This window comes from Cheilinus undulatus, linkage group 6, assembly GCF_018320785.1.
Source record: "Cheilinus undulatus linkage group 6, ASM1832078v1, whole genome shotgun sequence".
Lineage (NCBI taxonomy): Eukaryota > Metazoa > Chordata > Actinopteri > Labriformes > Labridae > Cheilinus > Cheilinus undulatus.
The window spans coordinates 25,692,085-25,712,961 of NC_054870.1; the positions used below are offsets into that span (position 1 = coordinate 25,692,085).

Below are 20,877 nucleotides of genomic sequence, written 5' to 3' on the forward strand. Positions count from 1 at the left end.
GTAAGTCACTCAGAGGAGTTAACTATTTATGGCAAAGAATTACAGCTGAGCATTGAGACAGCAATGACATTTATTAGAGAACAGTAATGGCATGACTGTATGAACACTTTTTACTGATGGTAATTAGGGCCCGAGCACTGAGGGTGCGAGGACTTAATTGTAATTCCTTGGATTATTTTTATCATTTGCCGTCATTGCATGGACTTTTGAGGGCCTTAACATTTCTGAATTTTCTGGAAACTTTGCAGGTACATCAGGTCTCGCGTGAATTTTGTTACTTTTTGGGTTTCCTGTGCGATCATTCAGAATTGCATAAATAGTGCCCCTAACAGTTTTAGCCCCATCCTTTGACTTTGTCGTAGATTCATGAAATTTTGGCAACCTCTGACAACAGAAAGTCACAACACCTGAATTTCATGTTCCAAACCCTACATGAATGGTCAAATCATGCTGAAATTCACTCAGGCAATTCCCAAGGAGTTGGCCTTACATATATACAATGGTTAAACGTCTACGTTAAAAGGCGAGGCCATGGCGATTTTTTTGTTCGCCATGAAACAGGAAGTAGGTTTTTTCAAATGGTTATAGGACATATAGAGCGAAGAAACTTGACAGAAAAAGTCTCATTGGAATACTGAGATGATTGATATTCTTTTTGTAGGTGGGCGTGGCTTATTGGCTCAATGGCGCCCCCTACAACATTTAAAAAATTCATCCCCCCATCAGGTTTAACGTAGGATTTCAAACAAATTGTGGACAGATGTGTCATGTCAGGATGCACAAAAAAATCCTCTTGGACCCATATCACAAGTCAAACAGGAAGTCAGCCATTTTGAATTTTTTGGTAAAACTGAATATTTTAGGGGTCATATTTGAACGAACTTGTCCGAGGGCGTTCATCCAGACTACTTGATCTTTGGTGTCGCGCAAGAAGAGATGTCTTAGGTCAAAAATTATTCAGGACTTTCTCATTAGCTGAAAGGCGCAGCCATGGCAGCCCCTCAATTTGAAAGTCTTCATCGTGATAAAAGTGGCTGGTCCACACTAAAAAATTCAATTTATTACAAGAATGGTGAAATCCTGGTGAAACTAGCACATGCACACCCTCAAGATTTGTATTACTAAGACCTAAAACGGTGTGGCCTTCAAAATTTTTTATTCGCCATGTAACAGGAAGTAGAATTATCTGATGCTTACAAAACTTGTAAAGCCATGAAACTTGGCAAAAAACAACAACAACAAAAACCCAGGAGCAAAAAGAGATGTGGGCGTGGCTTTTTGGCTCAGTGGCGCCCCTATAGTTTTTGGAAAATTCAGCCCCTGCAACAGGTTTAACCTAGGATTTTAAATATTGTTGAGCTTATACATCATTTTAAGATCTACAAAAAAGCCTCTTGGACCCATGCCATAAAACAAACAGGAAGTCAGCCATTTTGATTTTTGTTGTCAAAAAGCAGCACATTGCAGATGTCATGATTTTCAAAATTCTTCTTGAGGAATTCATCCAAACACCTTCATGTTAAGTGTATTGTAAGAAGACATGTCATAGTTAAAAATTTCATAGTAACTTTTTCATTACTCAAAGGGGTGTGGCCATGGTGATTTTTTCTTTGCCATGAAAAGGAAGTAGAATTATCCACAGCTTAGAAAACTTGTACAAGCTTGAAGCCTGACACAAAAAGTCACAGTGGGAATCTGAGATGTCTGCACTTTGTGTTTTGGGTGGGCTTTGCTTATTGGCTCAGTTGCGCTCCCTATAATTTTTTAAAAATTCAGCCCCTGGAGCACATATTACCAAGGCCTTTAAAAAATTCTTAAGCATGTATGCGATCTCAGGACCTACAATTAAGCCTCTTGGACCCATATTGTAAAACAAAAGCAAGTCTATTTTCCTTTTTTTTTTCACTTTGTGCACTGAAAGTTTCAAAGCTCTGTTTTCTCTTAATGGAACCAAAAGTAAGGCAATGCTGCCATCTTGTGATGATACACAGTATTGCAACATAATTAGGGACAGGGTCCAAACAGCAAACAACACATAAAAACGTTTGTATCTGTCTATTTATCCATAAATGTTAAATTGACGAAATGAGATGAGATATAAAAGCACTGAAGACAATAATGAAACAAACTTGTACACTTATGTATCCCTGTATATTATGTATCTATATCTGTTTATATTACACATCTGTCGCCATGGCAAAACATTTAAAGTCATGAACAAGAAAGTAGGTGGGGGTAAGTAAAAGAATAAAAAATATCTTAAAAAATGAATGATTTAGAGAGAGGAATAGTCTGGATGTACACCAGTTAGGTTTATTATAAAGTATTTGTACTCATGAAGCTTTTAGACTGTGATCAGGGTTCCATATATGCAGAGACACTTCTGGATCCCGTGTTTCAATCATGTCATCATGTCAATTCAACCCTTCTCTGGACTGCTACAGGCTGGTTCAAATACAGGTCAATACATTCAGTTAAACACTAGATGGCAGCAAAGACCACGTTTTGGTTCCTGTGGCTGATACTTTGAAAATGGAGGAACAGAAACTTGGATAGGCTTAAAATAATGGGAAGACATTGGAATATCATTTACAAGTGGATTTATTTTACTAGGACTACCTTTGATTTAAAAAAAAAAAAAACAGCAAAGTTAGGATGAAATTTAATGTTCAGACTGGCAAATAGGATTTTTGCTTGCTCTGTTTGTCTGCTGTTTACTTCATGGGTTTTTGATCCCAGCGTGTCAACAGGGATACCGTTGGAATCTGATGAGTTTTGGCTTTTATTTGAGGGGTCGTTTGTGTCATAGGCATGAAATATAAAGTAGTGAGGGTGCTTGGTTTGCAGTAAAGTACTGTTTTTATCTGTCTGTTTAACCCCGAATATAAGATAAAATAACAAACTGAGAGGAAAAATCAAAGCACTGAAGAAAATAATGAAACAAACTTTACACATTTGTATCTATATTTTCTCCTCTACCTTCTACGCTGATGATTGCAACAGTCTGAAGACAATCAGTTAATGTGTAAGCCACTCAGTCATTTTTCTCTTGTGGAGTGAGCATGAACACGAGGTAGAAGGAGTGAGGCTGCAAGCATGCAAAAGAGAAAGAGAGAGAGAGCAACTGAGCAAAGCAGAGCAGAAAGAGGAGCTGTGAAGCTGACAATCCAGTCATTTGTTCATTTTTTTATGGTGCATTCAAAATTTTTAGCACTCATACCTCTTGCTCATTTGGTTTTACTGCCAAAGTAACGGCAAGCTCTGGAAATTAATGAGTGAGCTCAAGCATGCCTTGTTGCTGGCACCCAGCTGTTGCTACACATCCGCGGTTGCAACATATCCCGACATGTGACAGGTTTTGAGGGCCCGTTTTCGCTGCTTGCAGCTTTAATTTAATTTGATGTTCGGACAACTCTGTTGTCACAAAGCTGTGACTGAACCTGTGATTGTAAAACATGAGACAGTCTTGTTTGATCAGCTGATACATATGCTGCTTCAGTTTTATGTTCTTATTTAAAGACTAAATGTACTATAGCAACAAATCTTCAGCTTTCTTGAGTTTATAATGAACGGTTGCTTCTCATCAGAGCGGAATTTCCACCAATCAGTTTTTATGCAAATTTTCAATCAAATATGATTTTTTTGTTTGTTTGTTTTTTGTTTTCTTTTTTTGCAGCGGTAGAAATTTAGAGAATGAGCAATGACATCTCAGATGATGTCTTTCGATTAAAACGCATCCAGGGCTGTTAACAGAACTCTTCCAAGACCAAAATTAATAAAAAGTTGATACAAACTCTCAGTTTCTGTTGATTAAATTCTCTTTCTTGTTTGATTCACAAGCTTCCAAGAGACTATGGATTACAACACTGTATTGAGCCTCCTTCTGCAGTGTTGATAATAATTTTTTTTGTAGTAGCCTCACATACTGCTGATGCTCACATCACAACAGGAGTGAATGCACTGTAAAATAAAATGAGTTGAGCTTACTTTAAAAAAATGTTGAAACTCACCTCAGAATAAACAAGTAAACTAAATAAACTAGACTTTTGTGAGTTTGAATAACTTGTTAATTTTAATGGCACTGCAATTTCACTAACTGAATATTTCTGAGTTATAAGTTCTAATTTTAACTTTATTAAGTGTGTTAAACTAGTTTTAAATTAATTATTTTAAGTTTTCAAAACTAACATTCAAATGTTCATTTGAGTTTGCAGTACTTAAGCTAAATCATCTACCTTGAGTGTGCAATACTTCAAGTGTATATTTTTTTAGTGAAACAATTGTGTTTGTTTTTAAAGACACTTGAAGCAACCATTCCACCTAAGGTAGGCTAACTTAAGCAACCATACACAACAATGGCTGTTAGTGACCCACTGAACCAGTGGCTGATGTCTCATTAAGTTTTGCCATTCACTCAATACTAACATTGCTCCCCATAGGCAGGACCTCTTTAACTGAGTTGGTAACCTCATGCATGGTGCAAAAGGTTAAAATGCCCTCTGGGGAAACTCTGCAGATTAAGGTATGATAGTCAAATTATTTGAGTAGAATGACAAAAAATACTTAAATTGTTTGAGTGTTGTTAACTTAAAATCAAAAATGAGTTCTATCAACTCAGAAAAGCAGTTGAAATGTTGTTTTGGATTTTAAATGAATGCAACCGTTATTTTTCCCCAACCCTTTACTGTTCAGTCTTACAGTATAGTGGAAGTAGTTCTAAGTACTAATTTAGTTTAAAACAAGTAAACTGAAGTAAATCCAATTCTTTAGCTTTAATGGCCAAAGAGTACTGGTCAAATGTATTGATTAAGTGATTATTAAAAGGTTATTAAAACTGAGTAGGTTCAATTCACTTCTTCTGGGTTAAATTAATGTTTTGTTTTTTTTTCAGTTTGAAAACAGGCATAAATTGTCATTTTCTTTTGAACGATTTCCAAAAATTGATTTAATTTTGTGATATAGTGGATAAAAAATGTACTTATGTCTGGTTACGTTTCCTCATCTTAAATCTTGTGTGGTGGGCTCAGAAACAACTGAAGGTTCAACAGGAATAAAAAAAAACATGTACAGTGCTTAATAAATTTATTAGACCACCTGTCCTATTTGTCTCAGAGACCCTCCAGCATCGTGAAGTGCTTTAATGCAGACTCTTTCATTTTCAGTGAGCTCTCCACGTTTTACCATTTTGAACAGGAATGAGGGATTTCAAACTGAATTCACCTTTTTATACCCAAATTTGCGCCGGATCACGGTGCTTCTCTGAGAAGTCAGAATGAATCAAGCATAACATTCAACCACTAAAACTCATTTTTCTGTTCAGGAATGCAAGTAAATAACTATAATTTGACATATTAGTCAAGAAATAATAATGTGCTTTACTATTTTTTTCAGGTTTTTTGTAAATCAGTATATTTGAAAATTCATGGATAACAATAATAATTATATTTTAGCATTCAAAATATCATTTTGGTTAAAGAGCTTCTACATATTGGTGTATTAACCATTGCAGAAACATAAAAAAATATTTTGGAAATTACCAATGCTGTTAATTTAGGGCAGCTGTGGCATTAACCTTACTTTGGGTGGTGGTCTAATAAATTTGTTAAGCACTGCACATATACATACATAGCGTAAAAACAAAGAAGCCTGAAATTTAGATCTAAATGGAACATGTAAGAGTAAAATGAAAAGTCATAGCTCAGAACTATACAGTGGATAAATCACAAAAAAGTGTGTAAAAACATATCAAATTAAGTTAATATATTCAATTAACTTTTAAAGGCTTTTAGTTTTTCAGTCATATTTTACCCATCTTGGCGTTTTAACAGCAGTAAAAACACAAAATCTAAATATTTAAGTGAAATATGAATTACTTTTCCTAAAGTGACCCAATAATTGCAAACATTTGAATATTTTTAAGTGAATACTTTTGTCTTTTGCCTTCTTCCATACTTTTATTTCCATTACTAGAACAGTAATTTAATCTAATATTGAATCTAAGAGCAACTCTACTTTACCTGCTACAATTATTGATAATAGCTCTCTCTTTTTTCTCTCTGTCGTCTTTAATCTTTCGGGTGGCGGTAGCTCAGTCTCTAAGGACTTGGGCTGGAGGGTTGCCGGTTCAAGTCCCTGTTGGACCATATCTGAACTTTGACTTGGTGCCAGGTCACTTCCTGAGTACTGTCAAAGTGCCCTTGAGCAAGGCACTGAACCCCCAACAGCTCCTGGCAGCGCTTCAACAAAAGCAGCAAGGCCATCACTCTAACATCTCTCCATTAGTGGGGATCCTTTGGGTGTGTATTTGCATGAAAACATCTTCTATTTCAATATCATCCTGTCTGCTTATATTTATATTGTTGTGTATTTTTTTTTAATCAATCATGGTTATTTGTAGTAGAGGTAAGAGAATACACACACGCCTTGAACACATACACACAAACACAAGACATTTATCCTGTTTACTTCTAATCCCTGATATACATTTGCATAATAATTACACTGTCATAATAAAGCTCTTCATTTAAGATTAAACACACACACACATACACACACACACACATAGTAGAAAGGCAGTGGACTCACAGGGTCTCTGAAACAGGGTATCCCAAACTTTATTTAATTGGTTTTATCAGAAGTACCATGGAGAGCAGTCACAGTTAGTGGCAACACACATACAACAACTTTCCTCCTGTCAGTTTGTGTTCAACAAAATTAATATTAAAAACAAATTTAAAAAAATAACACACGCACACACACACAGAGGACAGCGGCAAACAGACAAAAAATGTTGTAATTACCAACATTATAAATGTTGTGGTTATTATTCGATTAAAAAAAACACACCAAATCAAGTTAAAAACAATGAAACCTCAACTACACCCTTTGGGAGAGCAGAGACAGAAAGAAAGACGTGGAAATTAAATTTAAAAATGTTGTAGCAGAGGGAGGGCTCAAGGAAAGAGAATAATGGCTGACAGATGGTGACAAAAATACTTGATGGGACTCTGACAGATGGAGACATGGACAGACATGCTGTACTAACTCTAAAGGATATTATAGTATAGCGATGAATAGATGATAAACAGGCAGACAGATGGATAGAAAAAGTGGCACTGTCTGGGTCAGAAGCTGTTTTAAAAGACTGACAAAAACCTGCCGACAACACCCCTTGAGTCGAATCGAAGACAAAGATGTGGAGAAAGATTAAAAGAAAAAAAAAGATAAAGATGGAAAAGAGAGAGCAGCAAGAGAGGATGAGTAAGAAAAAGCAGAAAAAGAGAAAACAATAACAACTTCTCCAAAAAGGCAATATATGTCATTCTTGAGTGTAGTGAGTGTTTTTGTTACCTTTAAATAAATATGTAGAATTAACTCTCTACGGTTAGCGTGATGGCCACACAGTCCACCTCACTTATAACACTGTACAGTATATACACACTATATTATTATTTCTTTAATGACAAAATAACCTTTAGATGTACATACATTATTCCTCACCCTCTGTCAGAGAATACAGCCACGGTATTAGAAGTAGCAAGCAGTGTCTTTTTTGTACAAACAACCCATGCAACTCCCATATAGATTATTTATTTAGATACATAACTCCTTTAAGATCTCATCTTTCATTCAATAACAGCAGATATTGCCTTTTTAACAACAAAAAACTTAATTTATCAGTAATGTGCAATTAACTCCAAAACAAAAGAGCTTTTCTTTAAGTTAAAAACATATTGTTTTTAAGCTCTACATACATTAGAAATAAAACAGAACTGAACGGAAAACCTGAATCTGTACAACATTCAAACCATTATTTTGTCAACACCAGGGGAATGGGATACAATTCTCTATAACTATATACAGACATGTTATCATTCATGCACAGTGTCAACAAGTAGCACATTGACATTCCAAAATATGGAAAACATGGCATCGGGAGACGAAGGGTTAAAGAGGGAGTTTTGGGAGAGAGGACAGAACAAAAGGAACGCTGCCTGTTTTGGTTGCTTCAGCAGCTGAGAAAGAAAGACAGAAAGAGGGGGAAGAGACACAGGAGGACAGAGAGACACCATAACAATACACATGCTGGGCAGGAGAAGTCCATTTCAGTCTCACTGACCCAGAAATCAAGGTATGGCTGTAACTTCATCTTTTTTTTTATTTTTATTGTTCATCTCCTTTCTCCTTCTCTTCACCTCTCTTTATCACCATCCATTTACATTGTACTCATTAGATGTCGCTTTAAGGGTGGCGAATCTCTCTGGTAGCGTTTATTTTTCCACCACGTCTCGGTGTGACGTTGCTCAGCGTTTACCAGCTTGTCCATCCTTTCGTTCATTTATTTGTTTATTGTTGCAGTCACTTATTCCTCAGTCTGTCAGACAGTCAGTTAAGAAGTAAACGAGGCAACCAAAACACATCATTATTCTTTACATCAGAAGCAAATGGTTCACCACTGATTCAACACCATTGTAATTTTTCTTGACATCGGGCACAACATTATTATTGTGAGCATTAGAGTCAAAAAACAAAACGGTTGTTGTTGTTTACAACTGAAGCAACTTCTTTAAACGAAACATCATAGCCGTTTCACATAAGCAACAGGAACCAGTGCAATACTTTTCCTTCAATTAAAACTGAACTTCTTAAAACCCCAGTACAAAGGAATAATAAAAAAACATCTACTTAAGTCTACAGCTCATTTATGCACTCCTTGCTTGCTTTTTAATGGTATATTTACAGCGGTGGCCTGGCTAACCTTGGACCCTTCAAACCTCATAAGTCCAAACCAAGGCAGGAAGCTATGTTCAATCACTATTGTGGTCCTAGGAAGGTACGTTTAGTACAGAAAGGACTTGGTCGGTGGCAGGTAAAGAGGGCAAACTTGCTTGTCACAGCTAAGATGACTGGCTAATTTTAGCTTCCCATCTTGGTCCAAACACCATGTGGTTTGAGCAGCTGTCGTTACTCTGCAAACAGCTTCAATTCAAGCCTAGATCGATACACTGAAAGAGGTGGTGCAACAAAAGAAGTATCTCCCATCACTGCAAAAAGTTTGCTTCTGAAAAAAATGTTGTGCAACAAACTTACTTGATGCAGCGACTACACTACTGCAAGCTTTTCATTCCTGCACAAGTTCACTCTGAAAAAGTAGGCAGCGGGCATTTCTTTTAAGTACGTCCAACATGATTAAGCTATCTTAGAGATAATTTATACCCTGTTGAAGTTACTCAGAAAGTGAGGCGAACAGCTTCCACATATTTTTTTTTTTTTTTTTGTTTAGCACAAGCTAGCTTTACTTTTTACAGTGTATAAACCTTAAGCTCCATGCCAGTGAAGAGACAAATGCATACAAATTTAAATAGAAATATTCTGGTTAGGTTTAAACAACAACAAGGCATTTTTTGTCTCTTTTCAGAGTGTTAATGAAATATGAATAATATTTGGTGTTTTAAGAAAGATCCATTGGTTAGAAAACCCTTTACAGGTTGGAGTGTAATTATTTCAGATAGAAAGATTTCCCTTTGGCAAAACAGGGGTAAACTGCCACTCCAAGGCCTTCACAAGAGAACAGCTACTCTAAAGAGGGCGCACACATTGGGCAGAGTTTGGCAAATACAAGTGGTACCTATGTAAATCATATTCATATAATGCTCTAAACATTTGGTTTTACATCACATAGTATTTAACTTTTCCACAAGTGTGAATTACTGTATTATAAAACTGTATGCAAGTGTTTACTCATTTTCAAGGTGGCCTGATTACAGAATGCAAACCTTGCAGCTTGAATTACACTGAAAAAAGAAAACTGTGGCCCTACTTAAAAAATGTGTTCAACTGTTCATAAACAACTGGGTTAAGTTTATTCAACTCAAGTTACAAGTTACATGAAGTAAACTGAAGTTGCAGCTTATATGAGTTGAATAAACTTAATTCAATTGATTGTACCTTGGGCTATCAAGATTAATCACATTAATTGTGCTTCATTACAATCCACAATTAGTGCTCAACTTAAAAAAAAATGTGATTAATTGCACATTTTATTTTCCTTTTCATCACTTTGGTTAAGCCGCTGAAGAATCTCCCTATAGCTGCAGTGATTAAACAAAAAAAAAAGTCCAACAAAGTCAAATGCATCTTGTGATATCAAATTATTACTGTCCTCTTATTTCCTTTTTAATCCATAACAAGTTCTGTCTTCCAGAGTTATGTTTATGTCTTAATGTTCAATATGTCTATAAAAGCAGGTCTACTTTGTACCCAAACAGGAACTCAATGACCCTTAGTTAAAGACAATAGAAAAATCCCAAACGACACAATAACAATCTTAAATGCAAAACAGTGCAATTTTCAAATGCAATGAATAGGATGCGATTAATCACAATTAACAACACAAATATGGCGATTAATCACAATTTAAGAATTTTATCTTTTGACAGCCCTAATTGCCACACATTGAAGCATTTTTTAAAAGTGTGTCCACAATTTCCTTTTTCAGTGTAGGTAAATGTTTACTGTGTTCCATTTACCTCAGAAATCTGATGTTAGAGCTGGGAGTGAAATCACACCTAAGTTGATCACATTCATGTAACTATGATTTGGCTACTCAAGGTACTGAAATTGCTTGTAGTGTCCAAGCCATAATTCAAAGTTCAGAGGCCATTTGCCAAGACATATACGACTGGCAACTCTGAATTTCCAAGATCAACTGAAACGTTTCACTTGAATCAATCACTCTGCAGTGTTCCCATATTCCTAATATCTAGTTTTAGGAATGAGGAAAAAATGTGTTCATGACAACAAAAGGTGAAACATTTGCAGAAATCATCCTAGTTGGATTTGCCAAACTCATCGAATCTGCAGCTCTGCTCAGTTCTACTCTCACACAAGGATTAAAGGTGTTCCATGGCAAGAGTTTGCCAAGTTTAAATTGATTACAAGTGATTACAAGGAGATTGGACAACTAACTTTACAGATGATGATTAAATTACTACTTATAATATTAAACACCAAGTAAAAAAAAACACAACATCAACAGCAAATTTCTGGCCAATTTGGATGCGTATATTATAGTGCCATTAAACAAACCATGGACGCCCACATTAATAGTATGTTTTATTTTCTATGAGATCTCTACGGATGACATGTAAAGGAGTTAACAGTCTTAAGTGTAAACCTCTCTGATAGTCGAGATTCAGTAGGCCTGGAAATTTTCAAGACAGGTTTTTAAGCCACTTTTCTATGTTCCATTTGTCTGTTTATGTCTGAATCATGTCAGATGATTCCCAGCAAGTTGGTGTTTGTCAATGACAGTCTCTTGCACTAGTACTCAAGTGAGGTTAATTTTACTACAACCCAAATTAAATATCTTATTTATGGTAATGTTGTGCTCCTAAAAGCATCTTCTGATACATGTAGCCTATAACCAGACAGTGAAAAGCCTTGGCCGGTCTATGAGATCAGGTTTGCTAGCCTGTACCCTGAAGCAGAACACCTAGGGATCTGCTGTATGTCACTATTATGAACTTTGAAGATTTGAAAATCTGGCTGAACTCGTGTTTTACTACATAGTCTGGGTTGGAGAGATATGATGTACCCATCAGGGGTCATCTTACCTACAACTTACCTGTACTTGTTAGTATGACTACCTCTTCACCAGCAGCAATTTCCTATGGACTCTAACATCATCTGTTGCCTCCAGTATCTGGACTGAATTACCAGTATCTGGATTGCCAGTTGTTGATTTCAAATGCAGGTGCAAAGCAAGGACTCATGCAAATAAGATACTAGTTCTTAAATCAAGAGCAAAACCTGACCTTCAGTAAAAACACATTACCACATTTGTTGAAGAATTGATGAGTCACATGCTTGAGGGATGGAATTTACAAAGTAGTAAGAAGATTGCTTGGATAGTCTGATGTGGAATAAGGTTGCTGTATTGGTAAGGACGCTCCCAAAGGTTTAGGCCTGGTCTGACCAAGCACCTTGGATCACTGGGTCACTTATTCAAATATGAAATCTCTGGATACTACATCTGGCAATGTCATCATCAACTCATCGCAACTGAGTAAGTAAATGGGGCAGATGGTGTCTTATGTGAAGGAATAAAAATCCCTGTTAAATAGCTCCCTGAAGACCAATCTTGGTGAAGAATTATAAATCAGGGGTCAGGGTTAGGTGTAAGTGGTTGTTTCATACAAAGCCCTTGAGGATTTTGGATTGGTCCACTGACCAGCCAGGTGCTTAAGACACGCAGAGATAATGTCTGGAGCTGTTGAGTGAACCAATGGGCATCAATGTGAGATATACAACAATGGAGGAGTTGTAAAAACAGACAGCCTATGAGGTTTCACAGAGGGTGGTATCTACATTTTTTAGTCTAGTGTATTGCAATGAAACGACTGACACTTACTGAGGTGGAAAATCAGGTATCGGAATTCCATGGTTTAAGAAAAAAAAACAAAAAACAAGCAAGATAAACCTTAGTATTAATGCAATGATAATAGTTTCTCTAACAGTTTTTAACGGTAGAGTGGCCGTTGCGTCTTTTCAGACGTGGCCTATTAAAGGTAAAAGCACACTAACCCCTTCTTGATTCAACTTAGACCTTAAATCATTTATATCTACAGTATAAAGCAACAGAGGGGGCCCAATCAAGAGCGTATGGCGTAACCAAGACATTCAGAAGAACCATAATGGAGCTGACGTGTACTTTCAGCTCTTAATATTTACATTTCCTACCTTCAAAACATTTTGCTTCGTTGAACTTGCCCTCACACAAAAGAGTCTTATTCAGCTTTTCTACAGGCTGGGAGGGCAAGAGTCATAAAGACCTGGAATACGAAAGCATACTCTGTCTTACATAGCGACAGCATAATCAGAGGCGTTTTTTCACAGTACTTGACCATCTTCCAACAACACACTAACACAGGAACACACTCACACCAACGCACACACATTTTGTTGTCATTAAACGGTTGTTGGCAATACATCCAGTTTCTTATGATTGTGTTTTCAGTATAGTCAGGCCATGCATTTACAAACTGGTTCAGTTATTCACTGTTCTTTTTCCATCTCATTGCAGCCTGTAACTGTAGATTGATGCAGAAACAGCACTGCTCTGTCTAGATGGGTTTAACAGGATAGATGTTGACACCACGTTTCCTAGGAGCTGTGATAATGTGTTGGTCTCTTTAACCTTCCACTTGTTGTCTTGATAAAACTTGTTTAGATTTTTTTGTATGGTTGATCCCAGTAGGACATAATTTGGGAGGGTTTTAATGGGTTTAAATCAGGTATGGATTTAAGACAACTTGATCAGTTTGAACTTTAAATATTGAGACCAGAAAGTGTCACTTAATTCATTATTTCAACTATTTCATCATCTTCTGAGCCCTCAAGCTCCTGTGATTTTCCTGTTTGTTGTTGTCCTTCCATGCATCTGTATTTCCTTCATTCAGACTTTAGATGCTTTAATGCAGCCTCAATTCCTTCATCTGTACATCTATCCATTCAACTGTCATTCAGTCTATTGCGTAAAGGGAGGGAATGATAGATCAGTGAGACAGCCTTCATTTCCAAATCCATTCATCCACCTCCCCTTGGTTTTTTCCTCCATTTTATCTTTCTTTCCCACCTTTCTCCTCATCATCAGCATTACTTTAGAAACCCTGGATGTGGCAGTAGGCCTCCAGTGAAGAGAAGAGGATGTAGAGGAGCCACAGGCTGCAGAAGAGCATGGTGGTCATGATCTTCGAAGTCCGGGGCCCTCCCAGCTCTCCACCGATCTCTGGCCGCCTTCGGTACATCAGTGTGGCAACACAGATGAAGGCAAAGATGGTGAAGAGCGTGACGGAGAAGGCCAGAGTTCCTGGTTCCACTCTGAACTCCTTCCCCTGACTGTTGTGGTAGATTGCAGCGATGGACCACGCCACCTGTCAAGAGCAGAATCAAACTGATTAACATGACAAGAAACAGCTGGTTATAAAAGATAATTTCAACTATGAAAGCATGAAAAACAATCATGAACATCTGCTTGAATTAATCAGTTAATCTTTAAAAGAGTTGGACTCACCCCAATGCCCAAGAAAACATTGACAGCATTGGACCCCGTCACATTACCAATGGATGCATCTGCATACTGATCCTGGATAGCAGCTACCTTACTGGCAAAGGTATCTGGGAAAAGATAAAAAGAAAGACACATTTTATACATTGGGCATTTGAATACATGCATGGTTGGAATTGGAGTCTCTAAAACTAATGGCACTGCCACGGTTAGAAAAAAAAAAAAAAAAAAAAAAAAAAAAAAATAAAAGGATAAGATCATCTGCATAGGAAGTTCTCTTAGCCGCAATATCTACCAGAGGTTGGTGGATGCCAGGGTAACGTTACCTGCCTGACTGCAATGTGCCAAATGTCAAGTTTGGTGGAGGAGGGATAATAGCATGGGGCTGTTTTTCAGGATTGGGGCTTGGCCCCTTATCTTTGGTGAAGACCAATCACAATGCTAAGCACACCAGGACATTTTGGACAATGCTATGCTTCCAACTTTGGGGCAAGTTTGGAATAGGCCAGTTTCTATTCCAACATGACTGAGCCCCATTGCACAAAGTAGGGACTATAGACATGGTTTGATGAGTTCAGTGTGGAGGAGCTTGACTGGCCTGCTCAGAGCCCTGACCTCAACCCCATCAATCACCTTTGGGATGAACTGATACGGGGATTGCGAGCCAGGCATTCTCATCCAACATCAGTGCCTGACCTCATAAATGCTCTACAGAATAAATGGGCACAAATTCCAACAGAAACATGCATGGACATGCATTTAGAAAAAGTGTCATTACAGTGCATGTTCCTGTAATGGTTAGGTGGCTGAATACCTTTGTATCTTCTTATGAAGCCTGGATACTAAGGGCTGACAAATTCTACTAGGACTGATAATAAAACTGCGAAAGGTAGGCAGAGATGGAAAAAAATGACTTGTAATGTATAATTTTTATTTTTATTTCATTAGTTTATTTTATTAATTTATTTGAAAGGGGCCATGACACAGTAAGATAAATGAGAAAAAATCACTGAGTGCATGAATAGTTTAGCAGCGGCCAAGGGTACCTGCCTGACATGCCTGAGGTTCATAAGACTAGTTCTTACATTTTTTACATGTGTCTTAAAATTGAGATTGGAGTCAATTGTTATGCCCAGAAACTTGAAATGTTCAACAATTTGTATTACCTCTCCTTTTACAGTCATATCAGGTTGAGGTGTATTATTTCTCCTGATATAAAAATTCATTCCTACAGTTTTGCTCACATTAAGTGTTAGAAAGTTGCGAGATAGCCTATCTGAGACTTTGTTTAATGCTGCAGAGAGTTTGGACGCAGCTTGTTCTCTTGTTTTAGCATGGGTGTAAATATCTCTGTACCTCGTGACAGATCGGGGCAGATAATTAATGTACGAACTAAACAAAATAGGCCCTAGGATTGATTCTTGCAGAACTCAAACATTACAACCAACAACAGTTGAGCATGTGTCATTAATTCTTGTACACTGTTTTCTTGAGCATAAGTATGACTCTATCCATGTCAGTGCTTTACCAGAAAAATCAAACTTTGACAATTTAGACAAAAAAAAATTATGATTTACAGTATCAAACGCTTTTTTGAAATCAAGGAAAACCGCAGCAACAACACCTCCACTGTTAAGAAGATTTAATTTGTTCTATAAAATAGCAAACTGCTGTCTTGGTTGAATGATGTTTCTTGAAACTGAATTGCATAGGATGCAATGGAAAATGAACTAGAGTCAACAAAAGAAAGAAAATAATAGCTATTAGTTACAGGTAGTGGCAAAATGATTGCCTAGCATACCAATGGACAGATGTGGTGAAGAGCTGGTAACTCATTTAACAGTCCTCAACAATGACAGCAGGAAATTAGCATCATGTTCCCAGAGCAAAGTTTTGCAACACAGACAAATTTGAACACCAACAGTGTTGCTACAGAGAGTGAAGGCTAAAGAAAACTGAAGCCTCAGTGAAGCAGTGCTGTTCATTATACAGTAAGTAAGAGTTACTAGATAACTGACTAGATATTCCTAGTATTTGGTACAAACAAACTGACATCTGGAGTTGAACTCTCTTGGTTTTCAGTAATTTTTGGGTTACTCCACAACACAAAACTGAGAGGGACACTTTGATGAAGGCAGAACACTTAAAATTATTAATACAGAATACCGTGTAAATCCCCTTTTCCACATTTAAACAGGGAACCTTAAATTAGAAACCAAATCTTTAATCCTGTTACACTGTTCTGTCACTGGCAGCCTGCACAGGCCAGATTTGGTCCAAGATCAATAATTTACAAGGCTGAGTCTCAGTTTGCAGAGCAAACAAATCTTGGTCTGACAACTAATCAGCATGACGTTGTTCAGTCCCAAAATGTTCCCCTGGTTTTAAGCCTGCAAAGCTACAGCTTCACAGGCACGGTTTTACTCACAGCACTGAAAGTGTTGAGACCTTGCCAAATCTTGACAATAGGCCGAGAGCACAATCACTATGCAAACAGCCAAATGGTCAGTTAGCACTCTTTTCGCTCGCTAATTTCCTTGCCATCTTCCTGTTGTTTGTGATTCATATCCTCATCCTTTTGTCCGCCAGATACAGTGAAAAAAAAACAAAAGGAAGGAAAGAGAAGAGGAAATAGAGAAAAAGAGGGCTTTCTTAAAGTGGCAGCCAAACTGGCGCAGGAAAAAAAGGACGATGGGAGTGGCAGACAAGGATCGAAGGAGGGAGAGGCATTGGGCCAAGGAAGAGTCGGGCAAAGATAAATCTTCCAGAACACCTTTATGCTTCAAGGACAAGCCTGCTGGCCTTAAGTGTGTGTACGTATCAAGGCTGTTTGTGTGTTCCTCTCTCTGTATGTGTGTGTTTCCTGTGTGAGTTTCATGTGTTGTGTGTTAGTACCACCTGGGTCCAATTTGATGCCATGCTTTCACCAGCTGGTAAAGGCTTTCGCTTGCATGTGTCGCTCATCAATTGGTCTTTCAGAGCTTGTGCGTCTGATTGAGTGGGTGGATGCTCGCATGTTCAGCCTTGGCATGTGTGTGAAACAGGTTCCACTCTGCAGCCCCCTCTATGAGACTAGTCCTCCCTGGAGAGATATCTGCCCTTTTCGTCTGTCTGTCCATCAATCAAACAGTCTCTCTCTCTCTGTCCCTGTGTCTCTCTGTCTACCTCCTCATCCTTTTTCCTCCAGCTTGTCTTCCTCTCTCTCCTGTTCCCTCTTGCCTCTTAAAATGGAAGAACTCACTCCAGGGCATTCATATGCTCATGCTTATCTGCCACTTCTTCCTGACTTGTACATTTTAACCCAGTGGTTTGGTTGAGATAGAAGAATGAAAAGAAAAAGAATTGAGGAAAAATCCTCTCGGAGCAATGGATTTCCAAAGAAACAAGAAAAAACTGTGCACAGCACATGCTTTAATGTTTAGAACTGAGAAAGGTCAGGTTACAGACATTTTAATTATCCTCATCCTGGGAATTTTAAATGTGACTATAAATACATTCAAGACAAAATGAAATGCTACCTGATTGGCCTTGTATGTGTATTAGTGAAGCAAAAAGCCAATCTTTACACTTAATAATTTTAATTCTGTTATTTTGATTAAGAGAGGTTAATCAATAGGAATGAATTAATCTGTGTCTAACATTTCCAATGTGTTTTATTTCCTTTCTTATCATTACTATAATCACTTGAGACACATTCACTGCACTCAGGTGATCCTCAGTTCATTAACTGTTAGACTAGTAGCACCAGTTGGCAAGTTGAATTAGGTCAGTCACTAGAAAGGGGTGAATTTTTATGCAATCACTTATTATACCTGACATGTTTTTCTTTAATTCATATTACTTTGTAGAAATCTGTTTTCATTTGACATAAGAGATGTGTTTTTTCTAGATCTTTTTGTTGGAAAAGCCAGATTATATTGACCATGATTGATTTATAAAATCAATAAAAGTTTAAACTTTGAAGTCCGCTTATGAACTCATCAACGCTCTCGAGGCTGAAGGCCAAAGTAAAATCAGAATTCTTCATCTGTTATGCAGTTGGCTTTGGTTTCTGAATCAAAGTGGGTATATGAGATGTGTATTTAGCCTTTATGAAATTTCACATTGAAGAAAACATTCTAATAATAAACCACCCTGCAGACGCTTTGGTGTTAAGGACTAGCTTTTAGTATAGTGCTTTATTATTCCCTATACAGCCATTACTTATCACACCGAGCCTCTGGATGCATTTTTCTCACTTTAACTGTACTTACAGGCTTTCTGTGGCTGGCATAAAAACATGCATAGTGTGCCCTAAGTACATTTTATAACCGTAAACTGATGAGGCTCAGGGTCTTTAGCTGAATGCAAAAGCAACTATTATTTTTTATTGTCTTTTACAGTTCAACTGCTGTTGTTTTGTTATTTCCTCCTCCATCAATGTTTGCCTGTGGATGGTGGGTGGTTAGGGGGTTGTGCGTGGGTGTGTTATCCTGACTAACTGTGATGAACGGGGTTAATCATCATGTAGCCACAGCACAAGATGAAAAATGCCTTTCCTTTTTTTAAACTGTTGTAGCCACAGAACATGCAGTTTGGCTCTGTGTGGGTTTTTGTGTGATCTTCCGCTGTGTTTGTATGCGTGTTTTTGTCAGTGCGTGTGGGCCATGGGAGGTTCTGTTAATAAGGCTGAAAACCCCAGAAAGGCCCAAGTACTTTGCTTCCATTCTGGCAGCTCTCTCTGTACATGGTTGTGTGTGTGTGTTTGTATTTATTCAATCCTTTTTCCTTTTAATCCAGCTGTAAGCGAGTGAGTATGCTTTTGTGTGTTTGGATATTACACTTTCCCTTCGTGCACATATGTTTGTATGTGCTGTGCTGTCTGTGTGTATTTATGTGTGTAAAGTAGTATGCCATAAATCACCTTTACCCTTGAGCTCCTTAAATGGGAGGATGGAGACCACCTGAGCTAGACATGACAGATAGCCTTATGCTAATAGAACATGGTGGTCACAGTATAGGTGTGTGTGTATGTGTGTTTGGTTGTATTTGTGATTATGTGCAAGGGTACAAAACCCTATTTCAGCCTTTAATATGTCAGTGTGAGACATTAATGTTGGTCTGTTGGTCAAAGTAATTACAGCTGCAGCAGTTTCCTGTGTTTCAGTGTAATACATCTAGATTTCTAGCATGGGCTGTGTGTCTGGATGTGAGCTCTGCATGTGTGTGTATGTGTGCAGTGGTGGGAGACAGAAGCCAAGGTTAAAACATATTTAGCCAGCCGTTGCTGTTGTTGGTAGTTCTTCATATTTAGAGGATGATCCATGCCACTGTCTGCAGACTGCACCACAACACTCTAACAGGATCCTACATACCTGTGTAAAGACACACTGGAGACACTTAAGGCACGACTGTGGTAGTGTCTGGATAAAGTTTTCGGTCCAGCACGTATTGAGCCAATAGTTTAGGCCTTTATCTGCACTTGATCTGCAGTGCTGTGAAAAGGGTATCTGCCCATTTCCTGATTTTTTTTTACATTTGTCACACTTTAATATCAGGTCATAAAACAAATTTCAATATTAGACAAAGTAAGTACAAAAATGATGGCTTCATTTATTAAGGGAAAAAAGCCCTCTAAACCTACCTGACCCTACTGTATGTGAAAAAGTTACAACTGCAAGCAAGCGATTCCAATAACTGGTGATGAGTCCTTCATATCAGTGTAGAGGAATTTCTGCTCTTCTTTGCAGAATCATTTTAATTCGGCCACATTTGAGGGTTTTTGAGCAGGAGTGGCCTGTTCAAGGTCAAACCTTCATTTTGTTACCTCTGCCAAGGAGGTTATGTGATCGGCAGGGTTTGTTAGTTAGTTTATAAGTTTGTTTGTTAGTTTGTTAGCAAAAAGTTAAGGATGGATTTTGATGAAATTTTCAGGAAATGGCATAAGGAAGAACTGATTATATTTTGGGAGTGATCCGGATCACCGTCTGGATACAGGAATTTTTTTAAAGGATTCTTTACTATTGGGAGATAGGGCTAATGGTGGAGGTCTGCGCTGTCTGAGTGCTTTTCTAGTTTTTTAGGTGGACTTGCTGGTGTGTTCTGGATCATTGTTCTACTGCATAATCCAAGAGAGCTTGAGCTTGAACTTGAGGTCATGAACTGATGGCCAGACATTGTCCTTTGGGATTTTCTGGTAGAGAGCAGAATTCATGGTTCCTTTAGTTACAGCAAGTTTTTCAGGACCTGAAGCATCAAAGCAGCCACAGACCATCACAATGTTTGACTGCTAGTATATTTTTGAAAAGCTGTTTTAGTTTTGGCATCAAATGTAATGGGACACACATCCTCCAAAAACTCCAATTTTTGTCTCTTCAATCCATAGAAAATTTTGCCAGAATCTTGGGGATCAAGATGTTTTTTGACAAATGTAAAGTCTTTTTGTGTTCTTTTTGGTCAGTAGTGTTTCTGGCCTTTGGACTCTTTCTTATTGTTCAGTCATGAACACTGAGCTTAACTAAGTCAAGTGAGGCCTGCAGATCTCCATTTGTGGATAATGGCTCTCACCATGGTCACCATGGCGTCCCAGCAATTGAGAAATGGTTTTGTAACTCTTCAGATGTCAATGACTTTGTTCCTTGTCTGTGCTTGAATTTCTTAAATCAAGGCATTAATGGTTGCTTTTTCAGCTCTTTTAACCTACTTCACATTGTCTGACAGGTTCTATTTAAATGATTTCCTTATTCAGAAAGTCTGGCAGTAATCAGGCCTGAGTGTGGCTATAGTGAACTTAACCCCAGCTTTCCAAAAAGAAAACAGTGGTTAATCAC

At 37.7% G+C, this 20,877-nt stretch overlaps 1 protein-coding gene across 2 annotated transcripts in view; it reads right to left on the bottom strand.

Moving 5' to 3' along the window:
* Nucleotides 1–6,603: 6,603 nt before the first annotated feature.
* The window catches only part of slc8a1b (solute carrier family 8 member 1b), a 212,397-nt gene continuing 198,123 nt past the window's right edge, over nt 6,604–20,877 (bottom strand). For both annotated transcript variants that reach the window (XM_041789129.1, XM_041789128.1), the window contains exons 10-11: nt 14,075–14,178; nt 6,604–13,934 (exon numbers count right to left, since the gene is read on the bottom strand). In XM_041789129.1, the coding sequence (XP_041645063.1) occupies nt 13,662–13,934; nt 14,075–14,178 (377 nt within the window). In that variant the 3' untranslated portion in view covers nt 6,604–13,661. The remainder of the gene's footprint in view (nt 13,935–14,074; nt 14,179–20,877) is intronic.